The 22459-nt window shown below is 44.3% G+C and overlaps 1 protein-coding gene across 1 annotated transcript in view; it reads right to left on the bottom strand.

Annotated features, from left to right (window-relative positions):
• The window catches only part of LOC118941052 (ephrin type-A receptor 6-like), a 154506-nt gene that overhangs the window by 100195 nt on the left and 31852 nt on the right, over window positions 1-22459 (bottom strand). Inside the window, exons 3-7 of the mRNA XM_090206892.1 lie at window positions 20015-20143; window positions 13525-13674; window positions 10988-11062; window positions 5030-5128; window positions 3114-3330 (exon numbers count right to left, since the gene is read on the bottom strand). Of these exons, the coding sequence (XP_090063018.1) occupies window positions 3114-3330; window positions 5030-5128; window positions 10988-11062; window positions 13525-13674; window positions 20015-20143 (670 nt within the window). The remainder of the gene's footprint in view (window positions 1-3113; window positions 3331-5029; window positions 5129-10987; window positions 11063-13524; window positions 13675-20014; window positions 20144-22459) is intronic.

The raw sequence follows: 22459 nt of genomic DNA, 5'->3' as shown, positions 1-22459 counted from the left end.
GAGGATAGACTATAGGGTAGAGGATAGACTATAGGGTAGACTATAGGGTAGACAATAGACTATAGGGTAGAATATAGGGTAGACTATATGGTAGACTATAGAGTAGACTATAGGGTAGATTATAGGGTAGACAATATACTATAGGGTAGACTGTAGAGTAGACTATAGGGTAGACAATAGACTATAGGGTAGACTATAGGGTAGAGTATAGACTATAGGGTAGACTATAGGGTAGACTATAGACTATAGGGTAGACTATAGACTATAGGGTAGACTATAGGGTAGACTATAGACTATAGGGTAGACTATAGGGTAGACAATAGACTATAGGGTAGAATATAGGGTAGACAATAGACTATAGGGTAGACTATAGAGTAGACTATAGGGTAGACAATAGACTATAGGGTAGACTATAGAGAAGACTATAGGGTAGACTATAGGGTAGACTATAGACTATAGGGTAGACTATAGGGTAGACTATAGACTATAGGGTAGACTATAGGGTAGACAATAGACTATAGGGTAGATTATAGGGTAGACACTAGACTATAGGGTAGACTATAGAGTAGACTATAGGGTAGACAATAGACCATAGGGTAGACTATAGAGTAGACTATAGGGTAGACAATAGACTATAGGGTAGACTATAGAGTAAATTATAGGGTAGACTATAGGGTAGACAATAGACTATAGGGTAGACTATAGAGTAGACTATAGACTATAGGGTAGACTATAGAGTAGACTATAGAGTAGACAATATACTATAGGGTAGACTATAGAGTAGACTATAGGGTAGACTATAGACTATAGGGTAGACTATAGGGTAGACAATAGGGTAGACTATAGAGTAGACTATAGGGTAGACAATATACAATAGGGTAGACTATAGGGTAGACTATAGGGTACACAATATACTATATGGTAGACTATAGAGTAAATTATAGGGTAGACTATAGAGTAGACTATAGGGTAGACTATAGGGTATAGGGGAGACTAAAGGGTAGACTATAGACTAAAGGGTAGACTATAGCCTATAGGGTAGAGTATAGGGTAGACTATAGGGTAGACTATAGACTATAGGGTAGACTATAGGGTAGACTATAGGGTATAGGGTAGACTATAGACTAAAGGGTAGACTATAGGGTAGGCTCTAGGGTAGACTGTAGGGTAGACTAAAGGGTAGACTAAAGGGTAGACTAAAGGGTAGACTATAGATTAGACTATAGAGTAGACAATATACTATAGGGTAGACTATAGAGTAGACTATAGGGTAGACAATATACTATAGGGTAGACAATAGAGTAGACTATAGACTATAGGGTAGACTATAGAGTAGACTATAGGGTAGACAATATACTATAGGGTAGACTAGACTATAGAGTAGACTATAGGGTAGACTATAGGGTAGACTATAGACTATAGGGTAGACAATAGACTATAGGGTAGACTATAGGGTAGACTATAGGGTAGACTATAGGGTAGTCTAAAGGGTAGACTATAGACTACAGAGTAGACTACAGGGTAGACTATAGACTATTGGATAGAATATAGGGTAGACTACAGTGTAGACTAAAGGGTAGACTACAGTGTAGACTAAAGGGGTGTGTCACCTGAGTGGGTTGATTCACTGATGTGGTCATCCTGTCTGGGTTGACGCCTCCCCTTGGGTTGTGCCATGGCGGAGATCTTTGTGGGCTATACTCAGCCTTGTCTCAGGATGGTAAGTTGGTGGTTGAAGATATCCCTCTAGTGGTGTGGGGGCTGTGCTTTGGCAAAGTGGGTGGGGTTATATCCTTCCTGTTTGGCCCTGTCCGGGGGTGTCCTCGGATGGGACCACAGTGTCTCCTGACCCCTCCTGTCTCAGCCTCCAGTATTTATGCTGCAGTAGTTTATGTGTCAGGGGGCTAGGGTCAGTTTGTTATATCTGGAGTACTTCTCCTGTCCTAATCGGTGTCCTGTGTGAATCTAAGTGTGCGTTCTCTAATTCTCTCCTTCTCTCTTTCTTTCTCTCTCTCTCGGAGGACCTGAGCCCTAGGACCATGCTCCAGGACTACCTGACATGATGACTCCTTGCTGTCCCCAGTCCACCTGGCCGTGCTGCTGCTCCAGTTTCAACTGACCTGAGCCCTAGGACCATGCCCCAGGACTACCTGACATGATGACTCCTTGCTGTCCCCAGTCCACCTGACCGTGCTGCTGCTCCAGTTTCAACTGTTCTGCCTTATTATTATTCGACCATGCTGGTCATTTATGAACATTTGAACATCTTGGCCATGTTCTGTTATAATCTCCACCCGGCACAGCCAGAAGAGGCCTGGCCACCCCACATAGCCTGGTTCCTCTCTAGGTTTCTTCCTAGGTTTTGGCCTTTCAAGGAGTTTTTCCTAGCCACCGTGCTTCTACACCTGCATTGCTTGCTGTTTGGGGTTGGCCAAACAATCGACCAGTCGACTAATTGGGGTCAGCCCGAATAAGCACACAACAATATAAAGCACTACGAACCCACTGGGCAAAAACTGGTTTGATCAACGTTGTTTCCATGTCATTTCAACAAAATAATTATACGTGAATCAATGTGTAAAACTGATTGGATTTGCCATTTCTTATTTTTGTCACCCGACGTCTCTAACCTAAATCAAATGAAGTGGTGAATTTTATTGTTGAATTCACGTTGATTTCACGTTGAATTCACGTTGATTTCATGTTGAATTCACGTTGATTTCACGCTGAATTCACATTGAATTCACGTTGATTTCACGTTGAATTCACGTTGATTTCACATTGAATTCACGTTGATTTCATGTTGAATTCACGTTGATTTCACGTTGAATTCACATTGAATTCACGTTGATTTCATGTTGAATTCACGTTGATTTCACGCTGAATTCACGTTGATTTCACGCTGAATTCACGTTGATTTCACGTTGATTTCACATTGAATTCACGTTGATTTCATGTTGAATTCACGTTGATTTCACGCTGAATTCACGTTGATTTCACGCTGAATTCACATTGAATTCACGTTGAATTCACGTATTTTGACAACTCAACCAAATATAAATCAAAACTAGACGTTGAACTGATATCTGAGCCCAATGTTAGCCACAACTCACCCTGGCAGATTCCGTCAATCTCCTCATGTCCCAGACTACAGACGCATCGCCCCAGAGGAACCAGCCAGTCCCCGTCCGCCCCACAGTACAGTTTGGGCGTGTCCCTCTCCTCTGCGTTCTCCACGCACGCTCCCCGCACCTCCACCAGCGAGGAGGAGTCGACCCTTGGTACCGTGTCTGGGAACGCTGCCAGGTTCCTCAGAGTGGATGGACAGCGCTTCGATAAGGAGAGAGATATAAAGTCAGTACAGGGCCTTGCAAAAGTATTCATCCCACTTGGAGTTTTTGTTGCATTGCAACCTGTCATTTAAATTGATTTTTATTTGAATTTCATGAAATGGACAAACACAAAATAGTCCAAATTGGTGAAAAAAACAACACTTGTTTGAAAAATTTAAAAAATGTAAAAGTGGTGTGTGCATATGTATTCACCCCCGTTGCTATGAAGTGGTGTGTGTATATGTATTCACCCCCTTTGCTATGAAGCCCCTAAATAAGAACCAATTACCTTCAGAAGCCACATAATTAGTTAAATAAAGTCCACCTGTGTGCAGACCAAGTGTCACATGATCTCAGTATATATACAAATGTTCTGAAAGGCCCCATCACCACTAAGCAAGGGGCACCATGAAGACCAAGCAGCTCTCCAAACAGGTCAGGGACAAAGTTGTGGAGAAGTACAGATCAGGGTTAGTTTATAAAACAATATCAGAAACTTTTACATCCCACGGAGCACCATTAAATCCATTATTAAAACATGGAAAGAATATGGCATCACAACAAACCCGCCAAGAGAGGGCCGCCCATCAAAACTCACAGACCAGACAAGGAGGGCATTAATCAGAGAGGCACCAAAGAGACCAAAGATAACCCTGAAGGAGCTGCAAAGCTCCACAGCGAAAATAGGAGTATCTGTCCATAGGACCACTTTAAGCCGTACACTCCACAGAGCTGGGCTTTGTGGCCAGAAAAAAGCCATTGCTTAAAGAAAAAAATAAGCAAACATGTTTGTTGTTCGCCAAAAGGCATGTGGGAGAATCCACAAACATATGGAAGAAGGTACTCTGGTCAGCTTTTTGGCCATCAAGGAAAACGCTATGTCTGGCGCAAACCCAACACCTCTCATCACCCCGAGAACATCATCCCCCACAGTGAAGCATGGGATGTTCTTCATCGGCAGGGACTGAGAAACTGGTCAGAATTGAAGGAATAATGGATGGTGCTAAATACAAACCTGTTTCAGTCTTCCAGAGATTTGAGACTGGGATGGAGGTTCACCTTCCAGCAGGACAATGACTCTAAGCATACCACTAAAGCAACACTTGAGTGATTTAAGGGAAACATTTAAATGTCTTGGAATGGCCTAGTCAAAGCCCAGACCTCAATCCCATTGAGAATCTGTGGTATGACTTAATGATTATTGTACACCAGCAGAACCCATCCAACTTGGTGAAGCTGGAGCAGTTTTGCCTTGAAGAATGGGCAAAAATGCCAGTGGCTAGATGTGCCAAGCTTTTAGAGACATATCCCAAGAGACTTGCAGCTATAATTGCTGCAAAAGGTGGCTCTACAAAGTATTGACTTTGTGGGGGGTGAATAGTTATGCACTCTCAAGATTTCCGTTTTTTTTGTCTTATTTCTTATTTGTTTCACAATAAAAAATATTTTGCATCTTCAAAGTGGTAGGCATATTGTGTAAATCAAATGATACAAACCCCCCAAAAATCAATTTTAATTCCAGGTTGTTAGGAAACAAAATAGCCAAGGGGGGTGAATACTTTCACAAGCCACTGTACATAGTTCAGACAGACAGACAGACAGACAGACAGACAGACAGACAGACAGACAGACAGACAGACAGACAGACAGACAGACAGACAGACAGATAAATATAATACATAAATAGATCACAATACCTTATAGAACACCTTGACGGAGACCAGAGCGATACACGCCCCCACATCCTGGAACGCCAGGTAGAAGCCCTTCTGGGTCACGGGGCCAACCTCTCTGACCTCAAATCAAAGGAACGTTTGTATTTGTCATAGGCTTACAGTAGAGCGTAGGCTACACAATGAAATTACCTCTCAAACAGCATCTATTATAAGGGCAGAAACAGGGAGATTCAACATGGCTCCGTAAAGACCTGTGGCGAGGCCTCTAGCCTAAGAGTCCATATATATTATTATAGATTCAACATGGCCTCTACCCTAAGAGTCCATATATATTATTATAGATTCAACATGGCCTCTACCCTAAGAGTCCATATATATTATTATAGATTCAACATGGCTCCCAGGTCTCTACCCTAAGAGTCCATATATATTATTATAGATTCAACATGGTCTCTACCCTAAGAGTCCATATATATTATTATAGATTCAACATGGTCTCTACCCTAAGAGTCCATATATATTATTATAGATTCAACATGGTCTCTACCCTAAGAGTCCATATATATTATTATAGATTCAACATGGTCTCTACCCTAAGAGTCCATATATATTATTATAGATTCAACATGGTCTCTACCCTAAGAGTCCATATATATTATTATAGATTCAACATGGCCTCTACCCTAAGAGTCCATATATATTATTATAGATTCAACATGGTCTCTACCCTAAGAGTCCATATATATTATTATAGATTCAACATGGTCTCTACCCTAAGAGTCCATATATATTATTATAGATTCAACATGGTCTCTACCCTAAGAGTCCATATATATTATTATAGATTCAACATGGCTCCCAGGTCTCTACCCTAAGAGTCCATATATATTATTATAGATTCAACATGGTCTCTACCCTAAGAGTCCATATATATTATTATAGATTCAACATGGTCTCTACCCTAAGAGTCCATATATATTATTATAGATTCAACATGGTCTCTACCCTAAGAGTCCATATATATTATTATAGATTCAACATGGCCTCCACCCTAAGAGTCCATATATATTATTATAGATTCAACATGGCCTCCACCCTAAGAGTCCATATATATTATTATAGATTCAACATGGTCTCTACCCTAAGAGTCCATATATATTATTATAGATTCAACATGACCTCTACCCTAAGAGTCCATATATATTATTATAGATTCAACATGGTCTCTACCCTAAGAGTCCATATATATTATTATAGATTCAACATGGTCTCTACCCTAAGAGTCCATATATATTATTATAGATTCAACATGGTCTCTACCCTAAGAGTCCATATATATTATTATAGATTCAACATGGTCTCTACCCTAAGAGTCCATATATATTATTATAGATTCAACATGGTCTCTACCCTAAGAGTCCATATATATTATTATAGATTCAACATGGCTCCCAGGTCTCTACCCTAAGAGTCCATATATATTATTATAGATTCAACATGGTCTCTACCCTAAGAGTCCATATATATTATTATAGATTCAACATGGCCTCCACCCTAAGAGTCCATATATATTATTATAGATTCAACATGGTCTCTACCCTAAGAGTCCATATATATTATTATAGATTCAACATGGTCTCTACCCTAAGAGTCCATATATATTATTATAGATTCAACATGGCTCCCAGGTCTCTACCCTAAGAGTCCATATATATTATTATAGATTCAACATGGTCTCTACCCTAAGAGTCCATATATATTATTATAGATTCAACATGACCTCTACCCTAAGAGTCCATATATATTATTATAGATTCAACATGGTCTCTACCCTAAGAGTCCATATATATTATTATAGATTCAACATGGTCTCTACCCTAAGAGTCCATATATATTATTATAGATTCAACATGGTCTCTACCCTAAGAGTCCATATATATTATTATAGATTCAACATGGTCTCTACCCTAAGAGTCCATATATATTATTATAGATTCAACATGGCCTCCACCCTAAGAGTCCATATATATTATTATAGATTCAACATGGTCTCTACCCTAAGAGTCCATATATATTATTATAGATTCAACATGGTCTCTAGCCTAAGAGTCCATATATATTATTATAGATTCAACATGGCTCCCAGGTCTCTACCCTAAGAGTCCATATATATTATTATAGATTCAACATGGTCTCTACCCTAAGAGTCCATATATATTATTATAGATTCAACATGGTCTCTACCCTAAGAGTCCATATATATTATTATAGATTCAACATGGTCTCTACCCTAAGAGTCCATATATATTATTATAGATTCAACATGGCCTCCACCCTAAGAGTCCATATATATTATTATAGATTCAACATGGCCTCTACCCTAAGAGTCCATTTATATTATTATAGATTCAACATGGTCTCTACCCTAAGAGTCCATATATATTATTATAGATTCAACATGGTCTCTAGCCTAAGAGTCCATATATATTATTATAGATTCAACATGGTCTCTACCCTAAGAGTCCATATATATTATTATAGATTCAACATGACCTCTACCCTAAGAGTCCATATATATTATTATAGATTCAACATGGTCTCTACCCTAAGAGTCCATATATATTATTATAGATTCAACATGGTCTCTACCCTAAGAGTCCATATATATTATTATAGATTCAACATGGCTCCCAGGTCTCTACCCTAAGAGTCCATATATATTATTATAGATTCAACATGGTCTCTACCCTAAGAGTCCATATATATTATTATAGATTCAACATGGTCTCTACCCTAAGAGTCCATATATATTATTATAGATTCAACATGCCACGTGTCCCTCTCCTCTGTGTAGTGAATGGCAGGTAGCCATAGTGGTTAGAGTGTATAGGAGGCAGGTAGCCTAGTGGTTAGAGTGTAGAGGAGGCAGGTAGCCTAGTGGTTAGAGTGTAGAGGAGGCAGGTAGCCTAGTGGTTAGAGTGTAGAGGAGGCAGGTAGCCTAGTGGTTAGAGTGTAGAGGTGGCAGGTAGCCTAGTGGTTAGAGTGTTGGGCGGCAGGTAGCCTAGTGGTTAGAGTGTAGAGGTGGCAGGTAGTCTAGTGGTTAGAGTGTAGAGGAGGCAGGTAGTCTAGTGGTTAGAGTATAGATGAGGCAGGGAGCCTAGTGGTTAGAGTGTAGAGGAGGCAGGTAGTCTAGTGGTTAGAGTGTAGAGGAGGCAGGTAGTCTAGTGGTTAGAGTGTAGAGGAGGCAGGTAGTCTAGTGGTTAGAGTATAGATGAGGCAGGGAGCCATAGTGGTTAGTGTAGAGGAGGCAGGTAGTCTAGTGGTTAGAGTGTAGAGGAGGCAGGTAGCCATAGTGGTTAGAGTGTAGAGGAGGCAGGTAGTCTAGTGGTTAGAGTGTAGAGGAGGCAGGTAGTCTAGTGGTTAGAGTATAGATTAGGCAGGGAGCCTAGTGGTTAGAGTGTAGAGGAGGCAGGTAGTCTAGTGGTTAGAGTGTAGAGGAGGCAGGTAGCCTAGTGGTTAGAGTGCAGAGGAGGCAGGTAGTCTAGTGGTTAGAGTGCAGAGGAGGCAGGTAGTCTAGTGGTTAGAGTGTAGAGGAGGCAGGTAGTCTAGTGGTTAGAGTGTAGAGGAGGCAGGTAGCCATAGTGGTTAGAGTGCAGAGGAGGCAGGTAGCCTAGTGGTTAGAGTGTAGAGGAGGCAGGTAGTCTAGTGGTTAGAGTGTAGAGGAGGCAGGTAGCCTAGTGGTTAGAGTGTAGAGGCGGCAGGTAGTCTAGTGGTTAGAGTGTAGAGGCGGCAGGTAGTCTAGTGGTTAGAGTGTAGAGGCGGCAGGTAGTCTAGTGGTTAGAGTGTAGAGGAGGCAGGTAGTCTAGTGGTTAGAGTGTAGAGGAGGTAGGTAGCATAATGGTTAGTGTGTAGAGGAGGCAGGTAGCCTAGTGGTTAGAGTGTAGAGGCGGCAGGGTAGCCTAGTGGTTAGAGTGTAGAGGAGGCAGGTAGCCATAGCGGTTAGAGTGTAGAGGAGGCAGGTAGCCTAGTGGTTAGAGTGCAGAGGAGGCAGGTAGTCTAGTGGTTAGAGTGTAGAGGAGGCAGGTAGCCTAGTGGTTAGAGTGTAGACGAGGCAGGTAGTCTAGTGGTTAGAGTGCAGAGGAGGCAGGTAGTCTAGTGGTTAGAGTGTAGAGGAGGCAGGTAGTCTAGTGGTTAGAGTGTAGAGGAGGCAGGTAGCCATAGTGGTTAGAGTGCAGAGGAGGCAGGTAGTCTAGTGGTTAGAGTGTAGAGGAGGCAGGTAGCCTAGTGGTTAGAGTGTAGAGGCGGCAGGTAGTCTAGTGGTTAGAGTGTAGAGGCGGCAGGTAGTCTAGTGGTTAGAGTGTAGAGGCGGCAGGTAGTCTAGTGGTTAGAGTGTAGAGGAGGCAGGTAGTCTAGTGGTTAGAGTGTAGAGGAGGTAGGTAGTCTAGTTGTTAGAGTGTAGAGGAGGCAGGTAGTCTAGTGGTTAGAGTGTAGAGGCGGCAGGTAGTCTAGTGGTTAGAGTGTAGAGGCGGCAGGTAGCCTAGTGGTTAGAGTGTAGAGGAGGCAGGTAGTCTAGTGGTTAGAGTGTAGAGGTGGCAGGTAGCCTAGTGGTTAGAGTGTAGAGGTGGCAGGTAGTCTAGTGGTTAGAGTGTTGAGGTGGCAGGTAGCCTAGTGGTTAGAGTGTAGAGGTGGCAGGTAGCCTAGTGGTTAGAGTGTAGAGGAGGCAGGTAGCCTAGTGGTTAGAGTGTAGAGGAGGCAGGTAGTCTAGTGGTTAGAGTGTAGAGGCGGCAGGTAGACTAGTGGTTAGAGTGTAGAGGAGGCAGGTAGCCTAGTGGTTAGAGGGTAGAGGTGGCAGGTAGCCTAGTGGTTAGAGTGTAGAGGAGGCAGGTAGCCTAGTGGTTAGAGTGTAGAGGCGGCAGGTAGCCTAGTGGTTAGAGTGTAGAGGTGGCAGGTAGACTAGTGGTTAGAGTGTAGAGGTGGCAGGTAGCCTAGTGGTTAGAGTGTAGAGGTGGCAGGTAGTCTAGTGGTTAGAGTGTAGAGGAGGCAGGTAGCCTAGTGGTTAGAGTGTAGAGGAGGCAGGTAGCCTAGTGGTTAGAGTGTATAGGAGGCAGGTAGCCTAGTGGTTAGAGTGTAGAGGAGGTAGGTAGTCTAGTGGTTAGAGTGTAGAGGAGGCAGGTAGCCTAGTGGTTAGAGTGTAGAGGAGGCAGGCAGCCTAGTGGTTAGAGTGTAGAGGAGGCAGGTAGCCTAGTGGTTAGAGTGTAGAGGAGGCAGGTAGCCTAGTGGTTAGAGTGTAGAGGAGGCAGGTAGTCTAGTGGTTAGAGGGTAGAGGAGGCAGGTAGCCTAGTGGTTAGAGTGTAGAGGAGGCAGGTAGTCTAGTGGTTAGAGTGTAGAGGAGGCAGGTAGCCTAGTGGTTAGAGTGTAGAGGCGGCAGGTAGCCTAGTGGTTAGAGTGTAGAGGAGGCAGGTAGCCTAGTGGTTAGAGTGTAGAGGCGGCTGGTAGCCTAGTGGTTAGAGTGTAGAGGAGGCAGGTAGCCTAGTGGTTAGAGTGTAGAGGAGGCTGGTAGCCTAGTGGTTAGAGTGTAGAGGAGGCAGGTAGCCTAGTGGTTAGAGTGTAGAGGAGGCAGGTAGTCTAGTGGTTAGAGTGTAGAGGAGGCAGGTAGCCTAGTGGTTAGAGTGTAGAGGAGGCAGGTAGCCTAGTGGTTAGAGTGTAGAGGAGGCAGGTAGTCTAGTGGTTAGAGTGTAGAGGAGGCAGGTAGCCTAGTGGTTAGAGTGTAGAGGTGGCAGGTAGCCTAGCGAAAGGTTGCTAGATCGAATCCCTGAGCTGATAAGGTAAAAAATCTGTAGTTCTGCCCTGAAAATCTAATGAATATATATATATATATATATATTTTTTTTTTATTTTCAATAAAGAGAGAGAAAACAAAGAGACAAAAGATCACTGTAGTGTAAGAACGTAATGAATATAATATTCAACCAAACTCACCTCCGTGTTGAGGCGCAGAACGCGGTCGCCCAGGTCCGTCTGTGTGAAGCTCTCATCGGCAGCAATGGTGTCCACCTTCAAATCAAATCATATCCATATGTTTTTCATCATATGAGTCACAGCACCATTAAATGATGAAATACCTCTCCTCAGTAACAGTAACAACAGCTATGAAATAACTCTCCTCTTTAACAGTAACAACAGCTATAAAATAACTCTCCTCAGTAACAACAACTATGAAATAACTCTCCTCAGTAACAACAGCTATGAAATAACTCTCCTCAGTAACAACAACTATGAAATAACTCTCCTCGGTAACAACAGCTATGAAATAACTCTCCTCAGTAACAACAGCTATGAAATAACTCTCCTCAGTAACAACAGCTATGAAATAACTCTCCTCAGTAACAACAACTATGAAATAACTCTCCTCAGTAACAACAGCTATGAAATAACTCTCCTCAGTAACAACAGCTATGAAATAACTCTCCTCAGTAACAACAACTATGAAATAACTCTCCTCAGTAACAACAACTATGAAATAACTCTACTCAGTAACAACAGCTATGAAATAACTCTCCTCAGTAACAACAACTATGAAATAACTCTCCTCAGTAACAACAGCTATGAAATAACTCTCCTCAGTAACAGTAACAACAGCTATGAAATAACTCTCCTCAGTAACAACAGCTATGAAATAACTCTCCTCAGTAACAACAACTATGAAATAACTCTCCTCTTTAACAGTAACAACAGCTATGAAATAACTATCCTCTTTAACAGTAACAACAGCTATGAAATAACTCTCCTCAGTAACAACAGCTATGAAATAACTATCCTCAGTAACAACAGCTATGAAATAACTCTCCTCAGTAACAACAACTATGAAATAACTCTCCTCAGTAACAACAACTATGAAATAACTCTACTCAGTAACAACAGCTATGAAATAACTCTCCTCAGTAACAACAACTATGAAATAACTCTCCTCAGTAACAACAGCTATGAAATAACTCTCCTCAGTAACAGTAACAACAGCTATGAAATAACTCTCCTCAGTAACAACAGCTATGAAATAACTCTCTTCAGTAACAACAGCTATGAAATAACTATCCTCAGTAACAACAACTATGAAATAACTCTCCTCAGTAACAACTATGAAATAACTCTCCTCTTTAACAGTAACAACAGCTATGAAATAACTCTCCTCTTTAACAGTAACAACAGCTATGAAATAACTCTCCTCAGTAACAACAGCTATGAAATAACTCTCCTCAGTAACAACAGCTATGAAATAACTCTCCTCAGTAACAACAGCTATGAAATAACTCTCCTCAGTAACAACAGCTATGAAATAACTCTCCTCAGTAACAACAACTATGAAATAACTCTCCTCTTTAACAGTAACAACAGCTATGAAATAACTCTCCTCTTTAACAGTAACAACAGCTATGAAATAACTCTCCTCAGTAACAACAACTATAAAATAACTCTCCTCTTGAACAGTAACAACAGCTATGAAATAACTCTCCTCAGTAACAACAGCTATGAAATAACTCTCCTCAGTAACAACAGCTATGAAATAACTCTCCTCAGTAACAACAGCTATGAAATAACTCTCCTCAGTAACAACAACTATGAAATAACTCTCCTCAGTAACAACAGCTATGAAATAACTCTCCTCTTTAACAGTAACAACAGCTATAAAATAACTCTCCTCAGTAACAACAGCTATGAAATAACTCTCCTCAGTAACAACAGCTATGAAATAACTCTCCTCAGTAACAACAGCTATGAAATAACTCTCCTCAGTAACAACAGCTATGAAATAACTCTCCTCAGTAACAACAGCTATGAAATAACTCTCCTCAGTAACAACAGCTATGAAATAACTCCCCTCAGTAACAACAGCTATAGAAACAGCTATGAAAACAGTCCAATAAGAACACTAGGTCAGGTTTTGTTTTGTCTTTGTCTGTCACACAGATAATAACATGTAAATAAGGTATATGAAAGAGAAGAACACTATGTCAATATGTGATGAGTCAAAAAGTCCAATAAGTGAAAATTAGCCAGCAGAATGCCACCGCTGGCTTGCCTCTGAAGCTAAGCAGGGTTGGTCCTGGTCGGTTCCTGGATGGGAGACCAGGTGCTGGTGGAAGTGGTGTTGGAGGGCCAGTAGGAGGCACTCTTCCCTCTGGTCTAAGGAGATGTTCCAGGGCAGTGATTGGGGACATAGTCCTGTGGGATCTTTCAGATGTGACGTTAAACGGGTGACTCTCTTTGGTCATTAAAGATCCCATTGCATTTATCGCAAGAGTAGGGGTGTTAAACCCCAGTGTCCGGGTTTAACATGTCCAACCTGGCCCTCATACCATGGCCACCTAATCATCCCCAGCTTCCAATTGGCTCCTTCATTCCCCTGTAACTATTCCCCAGGTCGTTGCTGCGAATGAGAACGTGTTCTCAGTCAACTGTCCTGGTCCAATAAGAGTTGTAATAAAAAAAGTAACAAGTAGGATTCTCTAAAACTATACCTTGGCGTAGTCGGCGGGTCTGAAGCGGGTGGCGGCGGCGTGTGGCTCCTCTGTCTGGAGGTAGAAGAGGTTAAAGGTCTCCTTGCAGGTACCAGACACCCAAGGGATGGAGTTACAGTCTCTCAGGGTGAAGCGCAGCTCCACGTACACCTGAAGGTAACACCACATACACCTTTTATTACCTGCAACACACCTGGGTTATATATTACCTTAGAATTATTAGTATATTATTATTACAATTATACTATAAATTATACTATATATTATTATATATTACCTTCAGTGCTGTCTGGTGTATATTATTATTAGTATTATACTGTATATTATTATATATTACCTTCTGTGCTGCCTGGCGTATATTATTATTAGTATTATACTGTATATTAGTATATATTACCTTCAGTGCTACCTGGTGTATATTATTATTAGTATTATACTATAAATTATACTATATATTATTATATATTACCTTCTGTGCTGCCTGGTGTATATTATTATTAGTATTATACTATAAATTATACTATATATTATTATATATTACCTTCTGTGCTACCTGGTGTATATTATTATTAGTATTATACTATAAATTATACTATATATTATTATATATTACCTTCTGTGCTACCTGGTGTATATTATTATTAGTATTATACTATAAATTATACTATATATTATTATATATTACCTTCTGTGCTGTATGGTGTATATTATTATTAGTATTATACTATCAATTATAATATATATTAATATATATTACCTTCTGTGTTGTCTGGTGTATATTATTATTAGTATTATACTGAATATTATTATTGTTATTATACTATATATTATTATTAGTGTTATACTGTATTTTATTAGTATTATACTATATATTATTATTAGTGTTATACTGTATATTATTAGTATTATACTATATTGTCATGTTGTGTCTTGTCTCTGTCCTTTCCCTTCACCCTGTCTCCCTCTGCTGGTCGTTGTTAGGTTACCTTTTCTCCCCCGCTTTCTCCCAGCTGTTCCTTGTCTCCTCTGACTACCCATTCACCCCGTTTCCCACCTGTTCCCTTTTTCCCTCTGATTAGGTCCCTATATCTCTCTCTGTTTCTGTTCCTGTCCTTGTCGGATTCTTGTTTGTGTTTCATGCCTGAGCCAGACTATCGTCATGTTTGCTGTAACCTTGTCCTGTCCTGTCGGAATCTGCCGGTCTATCTGAGCCTACCTATGTTTGGTCATTAAAGAAGCTCTGTTTAAGTTAGTTCGCTTTTGGGTCCTCATTCACTCACCATAACAGAAGAATCCGACCAAGAATGGACCCAGCGACTTCGGATCCTCTCCACTCAGCCGTCGGGATCCAGGGAGCGATGCTAGGCAGACACGAGCAGGAAGTGTCTGCTGCTCGACATGCCGTTGAGACCCTGGCCACCCAAGTCTCCAACCTCACAGAACAGGTTCACCATCTCCGCCTCGATCCACCGGCCACTTCCAGGGCTTTCGAATCTCCGGAGCCCAGAATCAATAACCCGCCGTGTTACTCTGGGGAGCCCACTGAATGCCGCTCGTTCCTCACCCAGTGTGATATTGTGTTTTCTCTCCAGCCCAACACTTACTCCAGGAGCACTGCTCGTGTCGCCTACGTCATATCTCTCCTTATTGGACGGGCTCGTGAGTGGGGCACGGCAATCTGGGAGGCAAGGGCTGAGTGTACTAACCAGTATCAGGACTTTAAGGAGGAGATGATACGGGTTTTTGATCGATCTGTTTTTGGGGAGGAGGCTTCCAGGGCCCTGTCTTCCCTATGTCAAGGTAATCGATCCATAACAGACTACTCTATTGAGTTTCGCACTCTTGCTGCCTCCAGTGGCTGGAACGAGCCGGCTTTGCTCGCTCGTTTTCTGGAGGGTCTCCGCGCAGAGGTAAAGGATGAGATTCTCTCCCGGGAGGTCCCTTCCAGCGTGGATTCCCTGATTGAACTCGCTATTCGCATTGAGCGACGGGTTGATCTGCGTCACCGAGCTCGTGGAAAGGAGCTCGCGTTCTCCGTTGCCCCCCTCTCCGCATCACTACCATCTTCCTCTGCCGGCTCGGGAGCTGAGCCTATGCAGCTGGGAGGTATCCGCATCTCGACTAAGGAGAGGGAACGGAGAATCACCAACCGCCTCTGTCTCTATTGCGGTTCTGCTGGTCATTTTGTCACTTCATGTCCAGTAAAAGCCAGAGCTCATCAGTAAGCGGAGGGCTACTGGTGAGCGCTACTACTCCTGTCTCTCCTTCAAGATCCTGCACTACCTTGTCGGTCCATCTACGCTGGACCGGTTCGTCAGCTTCCTGCAGTGCCTTAATAGACTCTGGGGCGGAGGGCTGTTTTATGGACGAGACCTGGGCTCGGGAACATGACGTTCCTCTCAGACAGTTAAGGGAGTCCACGGCCTTGTTCGCCCTGGATGGTAGTCCTCTCCCCAGGATTCAGCGTGAGACGCTACCTTTAACCCTCACTGTTTCTGGTAATCATAGCGAAACCATTTCTTTTTTGATTTTTCGTTCACCTTTTACACCTGTTGTTTTGGGCCATCCCTGGCTAGTTTGTCATAATCCTTCCATTAATTGGTCTAGTAATTCTATCCTCTCCTGGAACGTCTCTTGTCATGTGAAATGTTTAATGTCTGCTATCCCTCCTGTTTCCTCTGTCTCTTCTTCACAGGAGGAGCCTGGTGATTTGACAGGGGTGCCGGAGGAATATCACGATCTGCGCACGGTGTTCAGTCGGTCCAGGGCCACCTCTCTTCCTCCACACCGGTCGTATGATTGTAGTATTGATCTCCTTCCGGGAACCACTCCCCCCCGGGGTAGACTATACTCTCTGTCGGCTCCCGAACGTAAGGCTCTCGAGGATTATTTGTCTGTAGCTCTTGACGCCGGTACCATAGTCCCCTCCTCCTCTCCCGCCGGAGCGGGGTTTTTTTTTGTCAAGAAGAAGGACGGGTCTCTGCGCCCCTGCATAGATTATCGAGGGCTGAATGACATAACAGTTAAGAATCGTTATCCGCTTCCTCTTATGTCTTCAGCCTTCGAGATCCTGCAGGGAGCCAGGTTTTTCACTAAGTTGGACCTTCGTAACGCTTACCATCTCGTGCGCATCAGGGAGGGGGACGAGTGGAAGACGGCGTTTAACACTCCGTTAGGGCACTTTGAATACCGGGTTCTTCCTTTCGGCCTCGCTAACGCTCCAGCTGTCTTTCAGGCATTAGTCAATGATGTCCTGAGAGACATGCTGAACATCTTTGTTTTCGTTTACCTTGACGATATCCTGATTTTTTCACCGTCACTCCAGATTCATGTTCAGCACGTTCGACGTGTCCTCCAGCGCCTTTTAGAGAATTGTCTTTTTGTGAAGGCTGAGAAGTGCACTTTTCATGCCTCCTCCGTCACATTTCTCGGTTCTGTTATTTCCGCTGAAGGCATTAAGATGGATCCCGCTAAAGTCCAAGCTGTCATTGATTGGCCCGTCCCTAAGTCACGCGTCGAGCTGCAGCGCTTTCTCGGCTTCGCGAACTTCTATCGTCGTTTCATCCGTAATTTCGGTCAGGTGGCCGCTCCTCTCACAGCCCTTACTTCTGTCAAGACGTGCTTTAAGTGGTCCGTTTCCGCCCAGGGAGCTTTTGATCTCCTCAAGAATCGTTTTACATCCGCTCCTATCCTTGTTACACCTGACGTCTCTAGACAGTTCGTTGTCGAGGTTGACGCGTCAGAGGTGGGCGTGGGAGCCATTCTTTCTCAGCGCTCCCTCTCTGACGACAAGGTCCACCCATGCGCGTATTTTTCTCATCGCCTGTCGCCGTCGGAACGTAACTATGATGTGGGTAACCGCGAACTGCTCGCCATCCGGTTAGCCCTAGGCGAATGGCGACAGTGGTTGGAGGGGGCGACCGTTCCTTTTGTCGTTTGGACTGACCATAGGAACCTTGAGTACATCCGTTCTGCCAAACGACTTAATGCGCGTCAGGCGCGTTGGGCGCTGTTTTTCGCTCGTTTCGAGTTCGTGATTTCTTATCGTCCGGGCTCTAAGAACACCAAGCCTGATGCTTTGTCTCGTCTCTTCAGTTCTTCAGTAGCCTCCACTGACCCCGAGGGGATTCTCCCTGAGGGGCGTGTTGTCGGGTTGACTGTCTGGGGAATTGAGAGGCAGGTAAAACAAGCGCTCACTCACACTCCGTCGCCGCGCGCTTGTCCTAGGAACCTTCTTTTCGTTCCCGTTCCTACTCGTCTGGCCGTTCTTCAGTGGGCTCACTCTGCCAAGTTAGCCGGCCACCCTGGCGTTCGGGGTACGCTTGCTTCCATTCGCCAGCGTTTTTGGTGGCCCACCCGGGAGCATGACACGCGTCGTTTCGTGGCTGCTTGTTCGGTCTGCGCGCAGACTAAGTCCGGTAACTCTCCTCCTGCCGGCCGTCTCAGGCCGCTTCCTATTCCCTCTCGACCGTGGTCTCACATCGCCTTAGATTTTGTCACCGGACTGCCTTCGTCAGCGGGGAAGACTGTTATTCTTACGGTTGTCGATAGGTTCTCTAAGGCGGCTCATTTCATTCCCCTTGCTAAGCTTCCTTCTGCTAAAGAGACGGCACAAATCATCATCGAGAATGTTTTCAGAATTCATGGCCTTCCGTCAGACGTCGTTTCGGACAGAGGTCCGCAATTCACGTCTCAATTTTGGAGGGAGTTTTGCCGTTTGATTGGGGCTTCCGTCAGTCTCTCTTCCGGCTTTCACCCCCAGTCTAACGGTCAAGCAGAACGGGCCAATCAGACTATTGGTCGCATCTTACGCAGTCTTTCTTTTCGCAACCCTGCGTCTTGGTCAGAACAGCTCCCCTGGGCAGAATACGCCCACAACTCGCTTCCTTCGTCTGCGACCGGGCTATCTCCTTTTCAGAGTAGCCTCGGGTACCAGCCTCCGCTGTTCTCATCTCAGTTCGCCGAGTCCAGCGTCCCCTCCGCTCAGGCTTTTGTCCAACGTTGCGAGCGCACCTGGAAGAGGGTCAGGTCTGCACTTTGCCGTTATAGGGCGCAGACTGTGAGGGCTGCTAATAAGCGTAGAACTAAGAGTCCTAGATATTGTCGCGGTCAGAGAGTTTGGCTCTCCACTCAGAACCTTCCCCTTAAGACGGCTTCTCGCAAGTTGACCCCGCGGTTCATCGGTCCGTTCCGTATTTCTCGGGTCATCAATCCTGTCGCAGTTCGACTTCTTCTTCCGCGATACCTTCGTCGCGTCCACCCGGTCTTCCATGTCTCCTGTATTAAGCCCGTTCTTCGCGCCCCCGCTCGTCTTCCCCCCCCCCCCCCCCATCCTTGTCGAGGGCGCACCCATCTACAGGGTCCGCAGGATTTTGGACATGCGTCCTCGGGGCCGTGGTCACCAGTACCTTGTCGATTGGGAGGGGTACGGTCCTGAGGAGAGGAGTTGGGTTCCCTCTCGGGACGTGCTGGACCGTGCGCTGATCGAGGATTTCCTCCGTTGCCGCCAGGTTTCCTCCTCGAGTGCGCCAGGAGGCGCTCGGTGAGTGGGGGGGGTACTGTCATGTTGTGTCTTGTCTCTGTCCTTTCCCTTCACCCTGTCTCCCTCTGCTGGTCGTTGTTAGGTTACCTTTTCTCCCCCGCTTTCTCCCAGCTGTTCCTTGTCTCCTCTGACTACCCATTCACCCCGTTTCCCACCTGTTCCCTTTTTCCCTCTGATTAGGTCCCTATATCTCTCTCTGTTTCTGTTCCTGTCCTTGTCGGATTCTTGTTTGTGTTTCATGCCTGAGCCAGACTATCGTCATGTTTGCTGTAACCTTGTCCTGTCCTGTCGGAATCTGCCGGTCTATCTGAGCCTACCTATGTTTGGTCATTAAAGAAGCTCTGTTTAAGTTAGTTCGCTTTTGGGTCCTCATTCACTCACCATAACATATATATTATTATTAGTGTTATACTGTATTTTATTAGTATTATACTATATATTATTATTAGTGTTATACTGTATATTATTAGTATTATACTATATATTATTATTAGTGTTATACTGTATATTATTAGTATTATACTATATATTATTATTAGTATTATACTATATATTATTATTAGTGTTATACTGTATTTTATTAGTATTATACTATATATTATTATTAGTGTTATACTGTATTTTATTAGTATTATACTATATATTATTATTAGTGTTATACTGTATATTATTAGTATTATACTATATATTATTATTAGTGTTATACTGTATTTTATTAGTATTATACTATATATTATTATTAGTGTTATACTGTATTTTATTAGTATTATACTATATATTATTATTAGTGTTATACTGTATATTATTAGTATTATACTATATATTATTATTAGTGTTATACTGTATTTTATTAGTATTATACTATATATTATTATTAGTGTTATACTGTATATTATTAGTATTATACTATATATTATTAGTATTATACTATATATTATTGTATATTACCTTCTGTGCTTCCTGGCGCTGGATCCAATTGGACCGTAGCCAGTTGTTCTGGTTGGGCTCCATCACATGACACACCTGGAAGGTATGGATAGGTCGGTTCTGTTCATCCATCTCTGTTATCGCATCCCACTGGAGGGGGAGGGAGGGAGGGAGGGAGGGAGGGAGGGAGGGAGGGAGGGAGGGAGGGAGGGAGGGAGGGGGGAGAAGTTGGAAGACAGGATCATGATCTATAAAGACATCACATTACCATGGTAACAGTAGAGCCATGGAGGACAGCTGGACCACCCGGTCTCTGTCTCCTATGGTCCATGAGAGACAGACCTGACGATGACTGTCTGTGGGTCTTACTGATGTTTTCACAACTCTTACATCAGCCAGCCAGCCATAACAGCACCGTAGTGCCCTAACACACTCTCCTCTCCTCTCCTCTCCTCTCCTCTCCTCTGGGAGAGAGAACCACCTCTGAAACCCTACTAACATTGGTACAGCTGTTCCCCCTACAGCGTTTAATGGCTGTAGATTTACAGGGTAAAGTCAAGGCCAGCATGAGTTACTTCAATCCTGAATATGTATCATGATAATATGTTGGGTAATGCTCAGTGTACGGGCTTGTGGTGTTGACAAGGTAATGCTCAGTGTATGGGCTTGTGGTGTTGACAGGGTAATGCTCAGTGTACGGGCTTGTGGTGTTGACAGGGTAATGCTCAGTGTACGGGCTTGTGGTGTTGACAGGGTAATGCTCAGTGTACGGGCTTGTGGTGTTGACAGGGTAATGCTCAGTGTACGGGCTTGTGGTGTTGACAGGGTAATGCTCAGTGTACGGGCTTGTGGTGTTGACAGGGTAATGCTCAGTGTACGAGCTTGTGGTGTTGACAAGGTAATGCTCAGTGTACGGGCTTGTGGTGTTGACAAGGTAATGATCAGTGTACGGGCTTGTGGTGTTGACAGGGTAATGCTCAGTGTACGGGCTTGTGGTGTTGACAGAGTAATGCTCAGTGTACGGGCTTGTGGTGTTGACAGGGTAATGCTCAGTGTACGAGCTTGTGGTGTTGACAGGGTAATGCTCAGTGTACGGGCTTGTGGTGTTGACAGGGTAATGCTCAGTGTATGAGCTTGTGGTGTTGACAGGGTAATGCTCAGTGTACGAGCTTGTGGTGTTGACAGGGTAATGCTCAGTGTACGAGCTTGTGTTCCATCTCTAAGCAGCCCTAAAATATAGCTTCCATCAACAGAGCATAACAGACACTCCAATAACGACTAGATGTAGCTCCAACCTTCACTCTCAGGTCTGTCTGTCTACCTGACCTCTCTCCCTCCATTTGTTCCCTGACACGAGTTGTTCTGATGTAATGACAGCCGGGCGAAGGGAGAGAGAGGAGGACAGGAGGGAGGGAGGGAGAGAGAGGAGGACAGGAGTGAATATGGAGGGCGGTAGGAGGGAGGGGAGGAGGAGGGGTGGAGGGAGGGAGGACAGGGGGGAGGGGAGGCAGGGGGTGGGGAGGCAGAGGGGTGGAGGGCGGTAGGAGGGAGGGGAGGCGGAGGGGTGGAGGGAGGACAGGGGGAGGGGAGGCAGAGGGGTGGAGGGCGGTAGGAGGGAGGGGAGGCGGAGGGGTGGAGGGAGGACAGGGGAGGGGAGGCAGAGGGGTGGAGGGCGGTAGGAGGGAGGGGAGGCGGAGGGGTGGAGGGGTGGAGGGAAGACAGGGGGGAGGGAGGCAGGGGGGAGGGAGGCAGGGGGGAGGAGGCAGGGGGGTGAAAGGATAATGTATATTGTTCAGTGAATGCGACAGGAGAGAGGCAGATAACAGTGTCTGTGATGGAGGAAGCACAAATCGCTGCCTGCCAATCACACGTTTTATTGTATCTTAGCTGGGGGGCCATGTAACAGAACAGAGACCATCACACTGACTATTGTATCTTAGCTGGGGGGCCTTGTAACAGAACAGAGACCACCAAGAAAACCCATATGACAGGAGAGAGATGAGAATGGATGAGATCAATCTGGTAGAAGTCACGACTTTCTGTCCACAGGATATCCATGACACATCTGGTGGACCCTGATAGGGATTTATTTGTCCTGCAATTGATAAAGGGTTGAGGGTTTTGTCTGCCCTGACACGTCTCCTCCCAAAGCTGTTGCCCAGTGTTTGACACATGCCCTGTCTTCCTTCTGCTCATGAGAGAAAGAGAGAGAGACAGAGAGAGTGAGAGAGACAGAGAGACAGAGAGAGAGACAGCGAGAGAGAGAGACAGCGAGACAGAGAGAGAGACAGAGAGAGACAGCGAGAGAGCGAGAGAGAGACAGAGAGAGAGAAAGAGAGAGAGAATCAGAGAGAGAGACAGAGAGAGAGAAAGAGAGAGAGAAAGAGAGAGAGAGAATCAGAGAGAGAGAGAGACAGAGAGACAGAGAGAGTGAAAGAGACAGAGACAGCGAGAGAGAGAGCGAGA

The sequence above is a fragment of the Oncorhynchus mykiss genome, chromosome 18, assembly GCF_057628025.1.
Source record: "Oncorhynchus mykiss isolate SJ-2025 chromosome 18, ASM5762802v1, whole genome shotgun sequence".
Classification (NCBI taxonomy): Eukaryota; Metazoa; Chordata; class Actinopteri; order Salmoniformes; family Salmonidae; genus Oncorhynchus; species Oncorhynchus mykiss.
Note: the sequence above shows the minus strand (reverse complement) of the source record. Positions and strands in the feature narration are given on the sequence as shown.